At 36.1% G+C, this 17776-nt stretch overlaps 3 protein-coding genes and 1 non-coding gene across 4 annotated transcripts; 1 reads left to right on the top strand and 3 right to left on the bottom strand.

Moving 5' to 3' along the window:
• Nucleotides 1–5577: 5577 nt before the first annotated feature.
• LOC107909644 (ras-related protein RABA1c) lies at nucleotides 5578–7983 on the bottom strand. Its single transcript, XM_016837259.2, has 2 exons — nucleotides 7569–7983; nucleotides 5578–6317 (listed from the first exon to the last, which is right to left on the bottom strand). The coding sequence occupies exons 1-2, from the start codon at nucleotides 7787–7789 to the stop codon at nucleotides 5882–5884; spliced, it is 657 nt and encodes a 218-aa protein (XP_016692748.1). The 5' UTR covers nucleotides 7790–7983; the 3' UTR covers nucleotides 5578–5881.
• A 160-nt stretch (nucleotides 7984–8143) lies between these two features.
• TRNAG-UCC (transfer RNA glycine (anticodon UCC)) lies at nucleotides 8144–8215 on the bottom strand. The gene has a single exon. It is a non-coding gene; the product is annotated as a tRNA-Gly (tRNA).
• Nucleotides 8216–9774: 1559 nt separating this feature from the next.
• On the top strand, nucleotides 9775–11346 carry LOC107909643 (ABC transporter I family member 1). The gene is made up of 2 exons (XM_016837258.2): nucleotides 9775–10083; nucleotides 10367–11346. The coding sequence occupies exon 2, from the start codon at nucleotides 10423–10425 to the stop codon at nucleotides 11110–11112; it is 690 nt and encodes a 229-aa protein (XP_016692747.1). The 5' UTR covers nucleotides 9775–10083; nucleotides 10367–10422; the 3' UTR covers nucleotides 11113–11346.
• Nucleotides 11347–11557: 211 nt separating this feature from the next.
• LOC107909641 (phosphate-repressible phosphate permease pho-4) lies at nucleotides 11558–13664 on the bottom strand. Its single transcript, XM_041103208.1, has 8 exons — nucleotides 13460–13664; nucleotides 13176–13391; nucleotides 12990–13076; nucleotides 12492–12911; nucleotides 12296–12405; nucleotides 12120–12219; nucleotides 11779–12033; nucleotides 11558–11683 (listed from the first exon to the last, which is right to left on the bottom strand). The coding sequence occupies exons 1-8, from the start codon at nucleotides 13589–13591 to the stop codon at nucleotides 11558–11560; spliced, it is 1446 nt and encodes a 481-aa protein (XP_040959142.1). The 5' UTR covers nucleotides 13592–13664.
• Between the last annotated feature and the right edge of the window lie 4112 nt (nucleotides 13665–17776).

The following is a 17776-nucleotide window of genomic DNA, read 5'->3' as shown; positions in this document are numbered from 1 at the left end:
AACTTTGTGTGATTTTTTAGTACAATAATTTACACGCTTCCGACCCTATTGGAACAACAGATACGTGCACGACGTGTGATATTTGGACCACGGCGAGTAATCTGTTTACCGCTGATACTGGTGCCAAACAGTCACGGATCCGGCATAAACTTCATTCGTTGAAGAAAGGTACTCTCTCTGTTAAAGCTTATGTTGCTAAAATTAAAGAGTTGCGTGCTATGTTAGCTGCCTCTGGCTCTCGTATATCTGATGAAGAGAAAATCAAGGTGACTCTCGCGGGTTTGCCGTCGGAGTTTAAGGCGGTTATCTCTTCCGCTAGGTTGTCTACTGGTATTTTATCTTTACAGCGTTTGGTTGATGCGTTGGTTGACTGTGAGAGCCGTCAAGCTCAAGTGTTGCAGGAAGTCCATTTGAATGCAAACCTTGTTGAAGATGCGCCATCAGTTGAAGGAGCTAGTCGTGGGGGTCATTCGTCGGTGCGTGGCCGTGGCAGAACGTTCCGATCTCGCGTTCAATGCCAGGTCTATAGTCGCTTCGGTCATGTGGCTTAGAAATGCTACTACCGCTATCACCGTGACTCGAATACCTCGTCCGTGGAGCGTCCAGGGGTGTCGTCTGGTGTTGAGCGGTCTAGCTCTGGTGTGTTTGCGCAACATGATGAAGAACAGTATGGGGTTCCTCATCAGAAAAGTCAAAGGATCTTTTATGGTCAATGGAATTATGCCAGTCAAAATAGGCATGTTGATAGTCAAAATTGGTGTGCTAGCTTAAAAAATGACCAACGTGTGCCACATGGTTTCTCTGAACAGCATGAATCTGGCTGCTTTTTTGGTGATGTTCACAGGCCTAATGTGCGTCAGTTTGGTAGTAATGATGGGCCTGGGTTTACTGATCCTGTGTCACGAGAATTTGTTGATGAGAATCGTCGACCTGTGTTGCATGGGCCGAATGTTGCACACACGTCACCTGGGCCGAATATTGAATCACATGTTGGGCCACATGGTGTTCCATCCTCGAATTTTGTTCAGGTTGACCAAGCTGATCCCGGGTCGCCTGAACCGGTTGAGATTGATCGGGTTTTATGATTTACCAAACCACGTGCTCGGGTGTATACTAGGTCTAATATGTGTATTGGGCTTCCTCGGCTAAGGGATTTAAATGCGTCTGATTACTCTGATTCTTTAGTCTCGGAATGTCATGTTAATACTGCTCAACTCGGATCCCGTACTGATAATAATGGCTTGTATCTTCCAGTGCACGGTGGCACCACAACCTGGTATCCTGACTCGGGAGCAAGTCATCATGTTTTTCATGATGTGTCAGCTTTACGTGGTGTCACGCCTTATTCAGGTAAGTCGTCTCTTTTAATGGGTGATGGTACTCCTGCGGTAATTTCATCAATTGGTACTGCTAGTTTGCCTACTCAATCTAAGTCATTGCGTTTATCAAATGTTTTGTGTGTACCGAGCATACGAAAAAATCTATTATCTGTCTCACATTTTGCTCGTGATAATGGTGTGTTTTTTGAGTTTCACTCTATACATTGTGTTCTTAAGGATGTCGTGACTCGGGAGACTTTGCTGACAAGCCGCATTCATGATGGCTTGTATCAATTTTATGTGCCAGTGGTTTCGAATCCGTCACAAGTAGGTCCGTTTGTTGCTCATTCGCAAGTTCCATGTTGTTCTGTGTTTGGTTTATGGCATAATCGTTTAGGCCACCCATCAGCTTCTGTGGTCAAAACTATTCTAAATAAATGTAATGTTGTTTCAAGTACAAATAATTTGGATGGTATATGTACTGCATGTCAAAAAGGGAAGTCACATAAGTTGCCTTTTTCACCTTCGACTACTAGCTATAGTCCTTTTGAGTTGTTTGTTTCTGATCTTTGGGGTCCTGCACCTGTTGCTTGTAATGATAAAAGATATTACGTTTCGTTTATTGACATCAGTACTAGGTTTACTTGGGTATATCTATTACGTCAAAAAGGTCAAGCAATGGAGTGTTTTACTCAGTTTCAACAATTAGTTAAGACACAGTTTGGCAAGTCTATTAAACAATTTCAAAGTGATTGGGGCGGTGAATACCGTGGGTTTTCGTCTGTTTTAGAATCTCAAGGAATTGTCCATCGTCTGACTTGTCTGTATACTTCTGAACAAAATGGAGTGGCTGAGCGTAAGCATCGTCACATTGTTGAAGTGGGTATTACGTTATTGGCTCACGCAAATTTACCTATGGAATACTGGAGATATGCATTTTGTTGTGCGGTTCATCTTATAAATCGACTTCCTACTGTTGTTCTTCAGGGCAGTTCTCCGTTTAAGGCGTTCTATGGAACTGATCCGACCTATGATCATCTTCGAGTTTTTGGCTGCTGTTGTTATCCTTACTTACATCCGTTTGTAGGCCATAAATTAGATTTTCGGTCTCATCCCTCTACATTTTTGGGTTACAGTCCTCGACATAAGGGGTATCAGTGTCTTTTACCAGATGGTAAAGTTATTATTTCACGGCATGTGGTGTTTGATGAGCAGCGATTCTTGTTTGCTGAGCCTAGTTCTGACAAGTCTGTATCAACGACCAGTCAGACTAGCTCGAATGTTGTTCCTCTTGTGTGGCCTTACTCTTCCTCGTCTCTTGCACCTTGCATGATGACACCATCTTTACAAGGGGAGCAGTCTCCGTCTAATACCCCTGGTTCCGGTGATGAGCTGGTACAGTCTCTGGCTGATGTTGGGCCTGGGTCGAGTAATGTTCCAACTATGGATGATTTGGATTCTTCAGGTGATACCAATGGTCATTCTCACTCTACCTTGCGAGTGTCTGTGTCAAGTGATACCAATGCTCGTTTGGGTTCATCAAGTGATAACCCTGCTCATTCTAACTCTACTTTGAGAGTGTCTACAGGTGATTCGTCGACATCTGATGGTTAAGTTAGCGGGACACTTGTGGGTAATACTCATCCTATGGTCGCTCGGGCTAAGGCAGGTGTTTTCAAGCCTAAGGTGTTAACCGTTGAAGCTATTGAGCCTTCTACAATTGAAGAAGCCATGACTTCTGCTGAGTGGCATGTTGCTGCACAAAATGAGTATGAGGCACTTGTTCGTAACTCCACATGGGACTTAGTTTCCGCTCTAGCTAATCGTAAGGTCATTGGGTGCAAATGGTTGTTCAAAATCAAGAGGAATTCTGATGGTACTATTGCTCGACATAAGGCTCACTTGGTTGCGAAAGGCTACTCGCAGGTTTCGGGGTGTGATTTTAAGGAAACTTTTAGTCCGGTGGTTAAACCCGCTACTATCAGAGTTATTTTATATATTGCTGTGACTCGATGGTGGTCCCTTCGGCAAGTGGATGTGAATAATGCATTTTTAAATGGCTATCTTGACACTGAGGTTTTGATGCAGCAGCCTCCTGGTTATGTTCAGCTTGATTCATATGGTAGACCTCTGATGTGTCGTCTGAAGAAAGCACTCTATGGTCTCCGTCAGGCTCTTCGTGCCTGGTTTGAGAAGCTTAAAGGGTTTTTAATATCGGTGGGATTTATGATATCGAAGTCTGATGCTTCTTTGTTTGTCAGGGTCCAATCAGGTTCAACACTCTATGTTCTTGTGTATTTGATGATATTATTGTTACAGGGGATGTGTCTACTATTATAGACTGGTTTGTCCAATTGTTGAATAACGAGTTTTCGCTTAAGGATATGGGCGAACTTCATTACTTTCTTGGGATGAAAGTTACTCGTTCTTCCTTAGGATGTCTTCATCTCTGTCAAAAGAAGGATATCCGAGATATTCTTATTCGGTGCTCGATGGCGAATGCGAAGAGTGTTCATAAACCGATGATAAGTTCTAATGTTATGACTAGAGATGAGGGTCAACGTTTAGCGGACCCGACTGAATACAGGAGCCTTACTGGAGCACTACAGTATGTGACCCTTACGAGGCCTGATGTGGCATATGCGGTTAATCGGATATGTCAGTTTATGCATTGTCCCACTTCAGTTCATATGACTGCTTTAAAGCGCATCTTGCGGTATTTAGGTGGTACGCTTGATCTTGGGATTGTTTTTCGTCCGTCTGAAAGTTTATCCTTAGTTGGGTATGCTGATGCAAACTGGGTGTTAGATTTTGATGACCGGAGATCCACTACTGGGTATTGTGTGTATCTTGGACATAATCCTGCGTCTTGGTCTTCTAAGAAACAGCAAGTCGTTGCTCGATCTACTGCTGAGGCGGAATACAGGAGCCTTGCTGCAGTCACTAGTGAGGTTACATGGTTATTATCATTACTTCAGGAATTACATGTTAAATGCTCCGATATACCGAATGTTTGGTGTGATAGTTCTGGTGCAGTCGCAGTTGCTGCTAATCCTGTCCTATATTCCAAGTTTAAGCACGTTGAGTTACATTTGTTTTTCGTTCGTGAAAAGGTTGCTAGTGGTTCAATAGTAGTGGGAGAAGTTCCTGCGTGTGATCAAGTCGCTGATGTTCTTACTAAACCACTTTCGATATCGACTTTTGCTCGTTTTCAGAGTTGTCTGCGGGTTTTGTCTAGGGAGAAGATGGATGAATATTAGCAGTTTAGAAAGTTGTTAAGTTTGTTTTAATGCAGTTATATTGTTGAGAGCAAATACGAAGGAATACAAATGCCTATATATACTGTACCTGGTGAGGGTTGCAAATAGAAGCATTTTTTAATAACAAAACAAGATTATTCTAGTTTCTCTTCTCTGTTTGGATAGTTATTTCTTTCTCTTTATCATATTCTTTCACTAACAGAGAGATCGAATGTTTGTTGAACCCATTGTTGCAAGTCATTTTGGCTTGAAGAGGAATGCTTATTTTTGTACTCACATAATGCTTTTCTTATCTCATCTGTCAATATAGACTTTTTTATACCTTTCAAATGGGAAACCATAAAGGAAAGTATTATATGAATTAAAATATTTTGATATGTACATGTATTTATTTATAATAAAATTTTTAAGCTATCCAATGAATATATAAGTATTTGATTTTGAAACCATTAACTCTTTTCTTTTTGGTTACATGAACCAATTAATTAACTCTTTTTTTTTTATACATGAACCAATTAACGTTGATTCATTGCAACTATATGCATATTGAATTTTGATAATAAAAAAAAACTCAAGCATAAAGTATGAAATATTCTCTAAATTAATGAATATTAATTTATCGATAAATTAATAAAATATTAATTTATCGATAAACTAATAACCTCGATAAAATAATAATTTTTTCAGATCCAAGGGCATTATTTTATAGAGATTTTACTGTATATTTTTTAAAAAAAGAATACTTTTTTTAATCTTAGTTTATTTTGTAAAAAAAAATAATTGAGAAAAATATTATAATGAATCATTTTCTTCCTGTTTAACCGAACAAGATTGTGAAAATTCTTTTATGTTTTTTTTTCTTATTAATTTTAACCACCCTTACAATTGACCAAAAGATGATAGAAAAGCTACAAAAACAAATATTTTTCTTCATTTAAGGTGCTTTTTTTCCTCAAAAAGTAAGGCCTTTAAAACCATTCATTCATTTTAGATCTGCCTGAAAATGGAAGAGGATAGAAAATAGTATTTTCCAACAAGTAACTCAATCTCCATTACTGCTAATCCCCTACTTTAGCACTTTAGCTTATGGATGTAACACCCCAATCCTATATCAAGAAATTCGAAGCATCTACCACGATATTATATGTAGAGACTTAAACTCGGACCTATGTTAAAAGCGGACAATACTTCACAAGTCGGGTTCGGGCCTCCACAATGCACACTTTTTACGAAAATGTGACGAAACAATGGTTTACAAAGAAATCAATGCAGCTGAACAAACCCCAGACTTTCAGATCGATATCAGCTTGAACAGCAACCCCCTTTCTTCATTGCCGAGACATCTTTACCGACATCGATTTTCTCTCCCTTGGAGGGCACAGCTGAAGCAGCCCCATCATCGCTTGTCTCCATAGCTTTCTTGCTAATGACGTTGTATATCTGCGTAAGAACTTCAGCAAATGAAATTTCCACGTTAGTAGCTTCCAGAGCAGAAGTTTCCATGAAGTAAAGGGATTCTTTCTCAGCAAAGGATTTCCCGTCCTCGGTTGAGACAGCCACAAGGTGACGAAGATCTGATTTGTTTCCGACAAGCATGACTACGATGTTGGGATCTGTATGATCCCTCAACTCTCTTAGCCACCTCTCTACATTTTCGAATGTGGAGTGGCGTGTAACGTCGTACACAAGGAGTGCTCCCACAGCTCCTCGGTAATAGGCACTTGTTATTGCACGGTACCTGTCAGTGTAAGAAGACAAGTTCAGAAACAATACGAAAGATAAGTTAAAACATTGTCCCTGAAACATCAAGGGTTAAAAAAAACTCATGCAGCTCCTTGTTCATGATGTAAAAACCAATTCCATTGATCCCTATCTGAATCCAAACTGTGTAACACAACTCAGCTAAAAGATTTGCTAAACGGGATGTTTTCATTGTTCTTGTGGGTCGATTCCTCTTTCTTTATGCCATTAGAAGGAAGAAGATGAAGCCTTACATTCTATTTTTCAAATCAAAGAATCACCTTAGATAAAACATATGATGAATGAGTAGGCTTTACATATGCCTACTGAAACAGGGTAATCAAACGATAACCAGGCCATGACAGTAGCAGCCCGTAGCAGTAACGACAACAGTATAAGCATAACACACATGAAACATCCTATACATAATAACAATTTTGATTCAATGCCTCATCAAACAATCTTGGAATAAGATCATACAATAAATTAGAACATCCTACTATCTCAAATCACACGGTTTGAAAACATTACATTCGACCTGTAATATATACGAGCATGCCTCAAAAGAATCATGTCACTTGTCAGCCAAGATTTTGCAGTCTTCGAGGTGAAGCAAGCTATAATGGCGACAGAAGAATTGCCTAGCAATTATGGCGACAGTTAAAATTTTAGGACATAGATAATGGTGGCAAGCAGCATTTGCAATAATGATTCTCACATCGGCAGGTGTATGGTAAAGACTATCCAGCAGGATAAAGTAAGGCAGCGCTCGGCTAGAATCAATCAGAAAGCTAAAGCGATCCTATACTATTCTAACAAGCTGTTTCTTTCATTACCAATTTATCACTTGTAGTGTCCATGCAACAACCCTAAAATATCAAACCAGATTAATGCTATATACACTAGATTTGCAAGTACGACACACAAATGGAAGCTCAAAGATACAGGTATAGAATCATCACAATTCTGTGAACATGACAAAACTAGAAAGCAAGCACGGGTTCCAGTGGCATTATCATGCAGGCATTATCAAGCAAGGGTTCAAATCTAAATAAACACATTTGCCAGAAAAAAGGAAACGATGTCGTTTAAGCACAGCTCACAGATCTAGCTCTTCCATGATCAAAGTTGCTTTCTTTCCTCAAGTTCAATAAGAAAAAAACCAAATTCCTTGCAAAACAGAAGAGAACTAAAGATACCCAGATCAAAAATAAAGGAAAGCAAGGCAAGGGAATAGTAAAAGTGATACCTTTCTTGACCAGCAGTGTCCCAAATCTGAGCTTTAATGACCTTGCCATCCACATTCAAACTACGAGTAGCGAACTCAACGCCAATAGTAGACTTGGACTCGAGGCTGAACTCGTTCCTGGTGAACCTGGAGAGTAAATTAGACTTCCCCACACCTGAATCACCGATCAAAACTACCTTGAAAAGGTAGTCATAGTCATCCTCTGCTCTGTAACCAGCCATATTTCACCCTTCCTTTTTTCCTCTCAAAACCACTGATGTTGATACTATATTACTTTCCCTTTTGCTTTGTGTGGAGTAACAATATGAGAAAGAGAGTGTGAAACAGGGGATAGTTTCAAGTTTATCATGCTTTTTCTATGTCCCCCTTTTAAACCTTTTATTTTGGTGGGTTGGGAATGTAAAAGATTATTGGACACCAGGGTGGCAACATGTTGATAATTTATTTTAATTACAAGGACTAATTTGACAATATTTTGATAGGGGCAGAATGCAATTTATGTTTTAGTATAAGGACCCCATGATATTTTTACCACATTATCATAATTAGAAAACAAAACCCAAAAACATTCAAAATGCGTTTGCCGGGAGTCGAACCCGGGTCTATTGCTTGGAAGGCAATTATCCTAACCGTTGGACTACAAACGCTAATTGGTTACGCTTATAAATAAACAAAAACAGTAATAATATAAAAAAAATTTGAAATTCGCTTTTATATAGACTTTCCAGGAAACTTCAGAAAAAAAGACAGTGATGAAATGAACTCACAGTACTCCCCCAAGCACTGAAACATTATAACAGTGAGACAAAGAATATTATAAACTAACAAGTATAAGATTTGAATATTGCAATGGAAACAAAAACTTTTGGTAAAAAAAAAATGTATATAGTTTCAACATGATACTTGAGGAGTTACATCATCATCATGCATGTGTATATATATATATCATCGATGACCAACTCCATCATGCCTGGTGGTGTAAATAGGTATAGTATTGCCCCTATGGCTCGGACCCGAAGGTGTAATTCGACCTTTCTTGAGAACACCAATAACAATTCCATGTGATCCATGGGGTGGTACTGCAACATTATGATGATCAGCTGCGAGCATGTTCCGATTCACGGCTGCGGCGTCCCCTGAATGCTTCGACGGTGTTAGCTCGTGGTGGATTCGAATCGTAGAAACGGTTCTCGGCATGAAAATTGGAAATAATATGATCAAACTGGTAAAGAAAAGTATATAATTGAAGGCAGCCATTGATGGTTTTTTTGCCAAGGATGTTGGTAGGGGGATGAGGCAGCTAGCTATTTAGCTTTTGAGTTATAAAGGACAAGTTTGAAACAAATGAAAAGGAGAGATTTATAACATCTAAAGAGTAATTACTAAGACCCATATTTAAGAAGAAAATATAGAGAGATTAAAAGGTTGGTGGGCTATGGTTTATAGATAATGGGAAATGAGAAGTTCATTCATAGTGCTGCTTTAGATTATGATGATACCTACCCAATTTTACATTATACACGAGGAAATCTATAAATTATTATCTATTTTTTATAATTTTTTAAATATATCAAAACATAATTTTATCATTATATTAATTTAAAATTTTATAATTTTTAAAAATGATAAATTTTAAAAAGCCCCTACCACATTTACAGTTTTAATACAATATAGTCTATTCATAAAGTAAATTAATTTGATGATAAAATTAATCTGATATAATGCCTTTTTTTTCTTTTCCTTTATAATGAAGCAAATAAATATAAGGAAAAAAGGTAATAGTGATGACTAGATTCAATTTGACCTTTGCATATATATTCAGTGACTTGTCTAAGAGGTCATGATTATTCCTTTTAAATCATACAGGTGCTGGAATAGGAAAAGGAATGGCTGCTGGCACGTTGCCGACGTGCATGATTAGGTTAAATTTAAGTATCACTAAATTATTAATAAATTTATATTTTTATTATTTAATTTAAAAAAATTTATAAAATTGTTTAACTATTTAAGTTATTATATTGTTAAAAACATTGTTATATTTGTATCATTTGTACTAATAGAGAGTTTTTTTATTTTTTATTTTATAATTTTAATTTTTTTTATGAAATAATTTTGATCGTCACGAATTTATAAATTAAAATTTGAATAATTTTTTTTATTTTCAATACTAACTATTAGATGACTTCGATATAAAATATATTATTTTATTCATCAATTGATATTGATACACATCTTCGAATCATTACTTAAAAAATTTTTTTATAAAAAAAACCTTTCCTATTTGAAGTTATATATACAGTTTATTTTAAGTTAAAGGCTTTTCTCTTTTTTCTATCATCATCTTCCTCCTGCCATCGTCCTCTTATCTCTCGTCTCTGCAAGTCAGTTTTTTTTTTCTCTTCTCATCTCAGTTTTCACCCACCGCTGTGTCCGCTGGTTTTTGCCGGATCTGACCCATATCCTGTGTCGGAATCCGTGTCGACACGGGCACTGCACCCCAAATTGCAGAATCCAGGTAACGAAGGTTATGGATAATAGTAAGAATGGTATAAAATGGAATTTGGTCCCTAGCTCTTTTAAAATCTATTTGAGTTGCGTTTGCTCAAATTCATACAATATGCATTTCTATTGTGAAGTTAAATGTATTTTCACTAGTCAAATCCTATTGTCTTTCAAGTGTTTGATGTTTTTCCCCACTGAATTCTGCCTAGATTTGTCTTTTATCTTATAGGCAGTTTCATCTGACAAGTGTAAATCAATTATGGTATTCGTCTAACATGGTTTAATTTTATTTGCAGTTGTATTGCGAAATCCCCAAACCAAACCTGAGGGTAATATTATTTGTTCAACTTCAATGCCTGTGAGGAAGCCTCCACTCCCTAGAATCCTTCTCAACGACGTGTCTTGCATGAGAAATGCACAACAAATCTTGCGGCACGTGAATGTGTCGGTTCATGATGGTGGAGCACTTGTGTTGACAGGGAGCAACGGCTCTGGGAAGACCACATTCCTGCGTATGTTAGCGGGATTCTCTCGACCTTCTGCTGGCCAGATACTTTGGAACGGCCATGACATTAGTCAGTCAGGAATCTTCCACCAATACAAGCTTCAACTAAATTGGCTTTCCCTCAAGGATGCAGTGAAAGAAAAGTTCACGGTCCTTGACAATGTTCAATGGTTTGAGGTTCTTGAAGGTAAGCATGGTAAGTCCTTGCCAGCCCTGGAGCTCATGGGCCTAGGAAGACTGGCAAAAGATAAGGCAAGAATGCTTTCAATGGGACAACGAAAGAGGCTTCAGCTCGCTAGGTTGCTTGCCATCGATAGGCCGATTTGGTTGTTAGACGAGCCTTCTGTTGCATTAGATAACGAAGGGGTGAGGTTGTTAGAATATATTATTGCAGAGCATAGAAAGAAGGGTGGGATTGTAATCGTTGCAACGCATCTCCCAATTCAGATTGAAGATGCCATGAATCTGAGGTTGCCACCTAGGTTCCCCAGAAGGATGACTTTGGTAGACATGCTCGATCGTGCTGACATTGCATAAATCAGACCGCCGCCCATAAGTTGGACCATAACTCTTCTCCTTCTCGCTCATATTTGCCTAGCCTTGATATCATTTTAGAAACTTTTATCCCTAATGTTCATTTATGCCACTGGTTACATGCCTTGGCGCTCCTTGCAGGTTTACATGGTGGATCATTTGATAGTTTTGAGTTGTGATGATTTGGATCAAATATCTAAACTTAATAAATGAAATGATTGAATTACAAATTTAAAAGTTTGTATCCTGCTGGCCACATTAAACTAAAAGAAGAAACATATAACCCAAAATTGAGTGGCTGAATGCTCAGGGAAGTGAAAATAGAACTTAGATAAACAGTGGCCTATTAGCTTAGTCGGTTAGAGTATCGTGCTAATAATGTGAAGGTCGTAGGCTTGAGACCTCCATGGGCCAAATAAGTAAATTTCTTTTTATCTTTTTTACCTCTTCAGGGCACTGCATAGGCTGGTGTATGTATGGAAGCAGAGAACATCATATAAGCAATCCCACGGCAAAGAATTACTGTCATGATCCACCCACACATAATCTTGCATACCAATTTCCAGTTAACATTCTGAAAAACAAATATCTTAAATTAGTTAAAATATCTTGAGCACTGAGGGTGTAAAAACACTGAAATTGAATAAGAAATGGTTGAGCAAAACTTGCCCAGTGATCATCCGCTACTCCGACTCCTACTAAAGAACCGATGAATGCTTGGACACTCGAAACTGGTAGCTTCACCTTAGCAACTATGATCATTGCTGCCACTGTTGCTAACTGGGATGCCCATCCTCTGGAGTTGCTCATGTATGTCAGCTTCCCACCAAGGCATTGAGTCAGCCTCCACCCACATAAAAGGAATCCAACTCCAGCAACAAGTCCTCCAATGCCACCATACCACCACTTTACTTGTAAATGTCCCTGATAATATTGTCTTATGAATGGTTATATTGTATTTCGGTTTAACCATGAAAATGAATTGTTCGATAATGTTTACAGTAACTCACCACGTCTTCACTAGAATATTTTGATCTATGCTCAAACACGTCGAGTATAGCTACATATGGATTCATGATGGAAGCTATTTCAGTAGTTGATTGAATAAGCCTGCATAGCAACTTAGCATAGTTTAAGATTGAAATTGTGTGATTTTGGTTTAGTGTAACGAGTTTAGGTAACCTACGCAACCATGCAGGATGCTAGAAGTTGAGGAAAACTGAAGCAGTCTTCAATATCATCAAAATTTTCAGCCAAGGCATGTCGAACAAGAGTTCTTCTGTCATACTCAAGGACCTAATCCATTACAAATTTTCTGTCAATAAAAGAAAAAACCAGTGCAGTTTATAAGACCGAGTCGGAGTATGACCCTGAGTACATACAGGGGAAAAAGTGGACTTCGCCGTATCTCTGATATACTTGATGACATTTTCGATTGTTGTTGTTTTTTCAATTCTCTGAAAGTTTTGTGTTTGCAACAACCTATTCGGCGTAGACTTAAGCAGCTGTTTAAACGGAGTGGATTGTTCCGTACTTGTATTATCACCGGGTTGAACCTGCTCAGGCTCTTGGATCACATCAAGTGAACCACAACTTCTTTCTTCCTCCTCATAGACTGTTTCAAGAACTCTCATCTGCATAAAATCTTCCAATACATCATCATCGACTTTTGCACCATTAGAACAACCTTGGTTTCCTCGACTTTCCTCAGATTCTTGCTTCATGGATGTGTTGTTCTCCATTGAGTTTCTATGGTTTTTAGTGGTAGCAAGTTTTTTAATTGCCAAGGGAACCACTACAACCTGTGTGCAAAAACCAATTGGATAATAACATAATTTTACAATAACAATATGAAAGTATACTATGAACGTACTAATTACCGAAGATAATACAGCTCCAATCAAAGCAGACCCTGCAACAGCAATCATAACAGTCAATCTATTAACATCCACATAGTTCCCTATGACCTGCCACCCAAAACATGAAACTGTGACAATAATTAAGTAGGCAATAATGCCAATGAAGATAAGCTATAATTACTTGAGATTAAGCATAACATGAGAAACCTGAGATACGATAACGAAGCATAGTAATCCTGCAGATATCCCATAGTCGATAGGGAGGAAAACAAGAATCCTTTTCTTTGCATTTTCGCGGCGAAGTATAGAACTCTTCAAAACAACAAAGAGGAACCATGCACATAGACAGGCAATTGATGGGGCAAGAGTCCATTCAAGGAATATCCAGAGCAGTCCTCCACTGTTAAAATCATGATTCTCGTTCTGCAGTAAGCTATTGATTAGTACAAGGACCGAAACATTCCATGAGCAAATCAATTAAGTTCTTTTACCTTGTTCCATAGTGGTAAATAGTCAAAACCTTGTGTAACCAGCATGCTTCCTAACATAGCAGCATGTATCGATTGCTGGGATACACTGGTAACTCTAGGTATGTTGCAAGTGTAAGCCACATTGCTGTCCATGTCAAAAACACAATACCATGATGAACTACTATTACTTCAATGTCAAGCCACAGAAAATACAAAATCAATGAGACCAAGTATTATAAAAAGTACTTGTTGTCAGCAGAACAACTACCATACTCCACATCAAGAAACCTTCAGTGGGTTGACTTTCTTTGAGGAACTGCATCAAACAAGACATGATCATGTTCTTTTACCAATGAATAGACTTGCTTGTCTGTGTAAGGAAATCCACAATCTTTTAGCTTACATCAGAAAATAAAGCATCTACTGTTCTACTGTTGCTTGCAGAGGCTGCTCCGGGAATATATATGGCGCAAGCCATGATTGAGGCTTTCAGAAGGGTTAAAGCCCCTGAACCTATTGATGTTGAGAACTGCCATCAAAAGAAACAATTTTTATGTCAAAAAAATGTGTTTTTTAAAGTTTATACCTTGCCTTGCAAAGTAATCTACGAACCGTACAACTGAGCTAAAAAAAGGGGGAGAAATTGAGAGACAAACCGGTGCTGGGAGATTGTTGGCACCAACTGAAAACGCCATTGCAATGGTGGCAAAAGCTCCGAATGTTGGTATCCATTGATAAGTGTCGTTCCATTTCCCAACAACCTTAGTGGCCAATTCAACAGCAATTTTGTCATTCTTTGAAGGCATGTTTGCTAGCAGCCGTGTGGCCTCAAATCACAATTTTTTTGTTGAAATTAAGGGAGGAAAAAAAGCATTAATACAACATTGGAGACATCTTCTCCAAACCCAAGGCCTAGATTGGTGTTTGTCTTTTCCTTTTTTTATTTTTCTTCTTCTTGTTTGTCTTCAATGCTGTACTGATCATATTTTTCCATTAATGGATGTTTACAAAGTAGAGTACTTTTACGCATTGTTCTAGCTTTTTCTTGGTTGATTGGAAAAATACAATGCCTTCAAAAGCCTCGATGACAACAGATTAAGATGTCTCAAATACTTAGCTTAAACATATTGAAAAAAAAAAAGGCATAATAACTTTTTTAGCCCTCCAATTTTACAAAAAAAATCATTTTAGCCCTCCATTTAAAATTTTCTTTTAACCCTCGAACTTGTATTTTTTATCAAATCATCCCAACATTGATGGAAAAATTAATCCTACGTGGATTTCCACATGTCAATATTTAATTAATTTTAAAATTCTTTAAAATATTTTTTTGTAATTTTTATACTTTTTTTAAATAATTTTAATTATTTTTAATTTTTAAAAATATTTTTTATATTTCTTTTGAATTTTAAAAAAATTAAATTAATTAAATATTAATTTGTCATCCACCTGGCAATTCACATATATGTCACATCAGTAAAATTAAAAAATATTACTTTTTCATTTATTTTAATGTGATTTGACAAAAAAACTTAAATTTAAGGGCTAAAAAAGACGAAAAATTAAATAAAAAATTAAAATGATTGTTTTTATAAAATTAAAGGGTCAAATAAGTCATTATGTCACGAAAAAAGAAAAAAGAAAAAGCAATCATGCGAAATGCGACAAAACAAGTATATTTTTTAGGCTAAACTTCACCCGATATTATTAAACTATTAGTAAGTTTATGATTTGGTAAATTAATTTCGAAAAGTTAAAAAATGGTCATTGAATTATTCAAAAGTTTTCATTTAAGTAATTGGATTGTTAAAATTATTGTTATATAGCCTTCTATTTTCGCATCGCCTACATCAATTGAAAGCTCTTATTTCTCTTCTATTTTACAATTCAATTATTTTTAATGAAACAATTTTGAATATTATGAATTTGCGAACCAAAATCTAAACAACTTTCTTCTCTGATATTTGACACTGATCGTTAGATCGACTTGCATCTAGGGTATGTTCTTCTACTCATTGATGGATATTAATCCACCATATCAATTATTGAATCATCACTTGGAGCTCACTAACTGGACTTAAAAAAAAAGCTTAACAACTCAATGACTTAAATAAAAACTTTTGAATAATTCAATAACTTAAATGAAAACTTTTGAATAGTTCAACAATCATTTGTAAATTTTGAAGTCGAATAACCAAAATGTAAATTTACTAATTATTTAGTGACCTTGAGTTTAGTTTACCCTGATTTTTATTATGAGTTTAGTTTACTAATTATTTAGTGCACCTTGAGTTTAGTTTACCCTGATTTTTATTATGAGTGTGTTTGAACTGTTTTAGTAACCAGACTGGTGGTCTGGTCAAACGGGTTAGACTATTAGTTCCGATTTAACTGGTTTAGTCATTGGTCTAATAATAACTAATTAAATAATCATAAATTAAAAAATACTAGAACGTATTAAAAATTTATAAAACTAGTTCAACTAATTCAATTTTTTTTGTTTCGGTTTTTATTTTTTATCAATTCCGAGCATTTCACTTAAACGTCAGTTCCAACCTATATTCAGACTAATATACCAGTCAATCCTGCTCCAACAGATTCAACTTGTTGATCTAGCCCAATTCGAATAACATTGATTTGTACATTATAAAATAATGGCAAATGTAATTTAAAAGATAGTAACTACATTTCGTAATTATAAAAAATAGTTAGTATTTAGTACACTGGGAGTATTTTTTTTATTCCACAAAAAAACCTTAAAAAATTGTCACATGTTTATTTTTTTAATAATTTACTATACTCGTATAGAACACTTGTCAACCCTAACCTTTCCTTGTAGAGTCTAAATATAAAAAGAAAAAAAATTCAATTTTACAAACTTATCATTTGGCATGGTCTAATTACATAAATAAAAATTTTTTGAAAAAATCTCGTAATTAAGGATTAAATTTCAAAATTTCAATCCACATTTTAATTATATAGATATTTTATATTTTCTCACAAAATATTGAACCGGTGAAATATTTTACATAAAACAAATAGTTAGAAATATAAAAATTCACATTAAATTTAATATGCATTATATATATGAATAATGTTGTAATATAGGGAAAGTTATAAAATTACTTTATTTTTACGTGTGAATCTCTTCTAACTTTTTCATCAATAAAAAATTATCAAACTTCTTTTCTAATTTTTAATGGAAAAAAATTGAAATTTATTTATGGTTGTGGATATTGAAAAGTGAGAATGCAAGGTAAGCAAAAGGTGGCGATCCTGTCTAAAAGACTTCTTTCTTGTTTAGGTTTTGACCATATTTTGCATGTTTATTTATTTCCCTTTATATTTTTCCTTATTTGGTAACGAAAATGAAAGTGGAATCTTTATTTTTCAATTTTCTCTCTCATCTCCTTATTTTATTTCCCCTTTTTTGTTTTATGTAAAGAAATTCCTATATTATTATTTGTTAAATAATATAATCAATTGTAAACTAAAAAATATACAGTGCCGATATGCCTTGAATGTTTGAGTCCGAGCTTAACTCATATTTTAAACAGATTTTTAATTTTTCGTCAAAAGTCATTTTTCGAGCATTATATTTCTATTCCAAGTCTTTCCAAATTTCGAACGGACCTTCGGACTTAGATGATTAACTCAACTCTTGAATTGATCTACCCTAAATCTGCCTATTATTTTTCTTTGATGCATGATATATAAAAATCACCGAGTTTAGGTTAAATCTAGAAATCAAACTCCTTAGGACTCATCCTAAACAATATCTCTACAATGTTGTTTAAATTGTACCAATGAAACCGAGAATAAGTTGAGATATTGATTCGAAGAGAGGGTTAGCTCAATTGAATTGAACTAAAAAATCGGTTCAACTTTTAGAAAAAAAATTTAATAAATTTTCACTAATTCATTTAATTAAATCGAATAAATTAATAGGAACAAAAATCAAAATTATGACTGGTCCAACCAATGGTCGGGTTTTGAATTTTATAACCCCACATTTTTTTTCTTTTTCATAATTTCAATCCAGACCTTATATTTTCTTTTAGTTCTAAATTCCATTCCTACGGCCACACTACGTGCCAATGCTCACAAGGGTGAAAATGACATTTTATGTCCAAAATAAAAGGAACAAAAAAGCTTGTTTCCGCCCACCTCACCTTACCGCAAGGTCTTTAATCAGAAAAACATAAAAGCCCAACGCAGCGTTAAATCGAGAAATAACTCCTCCAATCATCTCTTGCCACCTAATCATTATGACTTCACTGGTGACGTCATTCACTTCCATGTCATCACGTATTCCGCAAAACACATTTGTCCGTATTA

Source organism: Gossypium hirsutum, chromosome D10, assembly GCF_007990345.1.
Source record: "Gossypium hirsutum isolate 1008001.06 chromosome D10, Gossypium_hirsutum_v2.1, whole genome shotgun sequence".
NCBI classification, from domain to species: domain Eukaryota; kingdom Viridiplantae; phylum Streptophyta; class Magnoliopsida; order Malvales; family Malvaceae; genus Gossypium; species Gossypium hirsutum.
The sequence above is the reverse complement of the archived record's forward strand: the minus strand, read 5'-3'. Positions and strand labels throughout refer to the sequence as shown.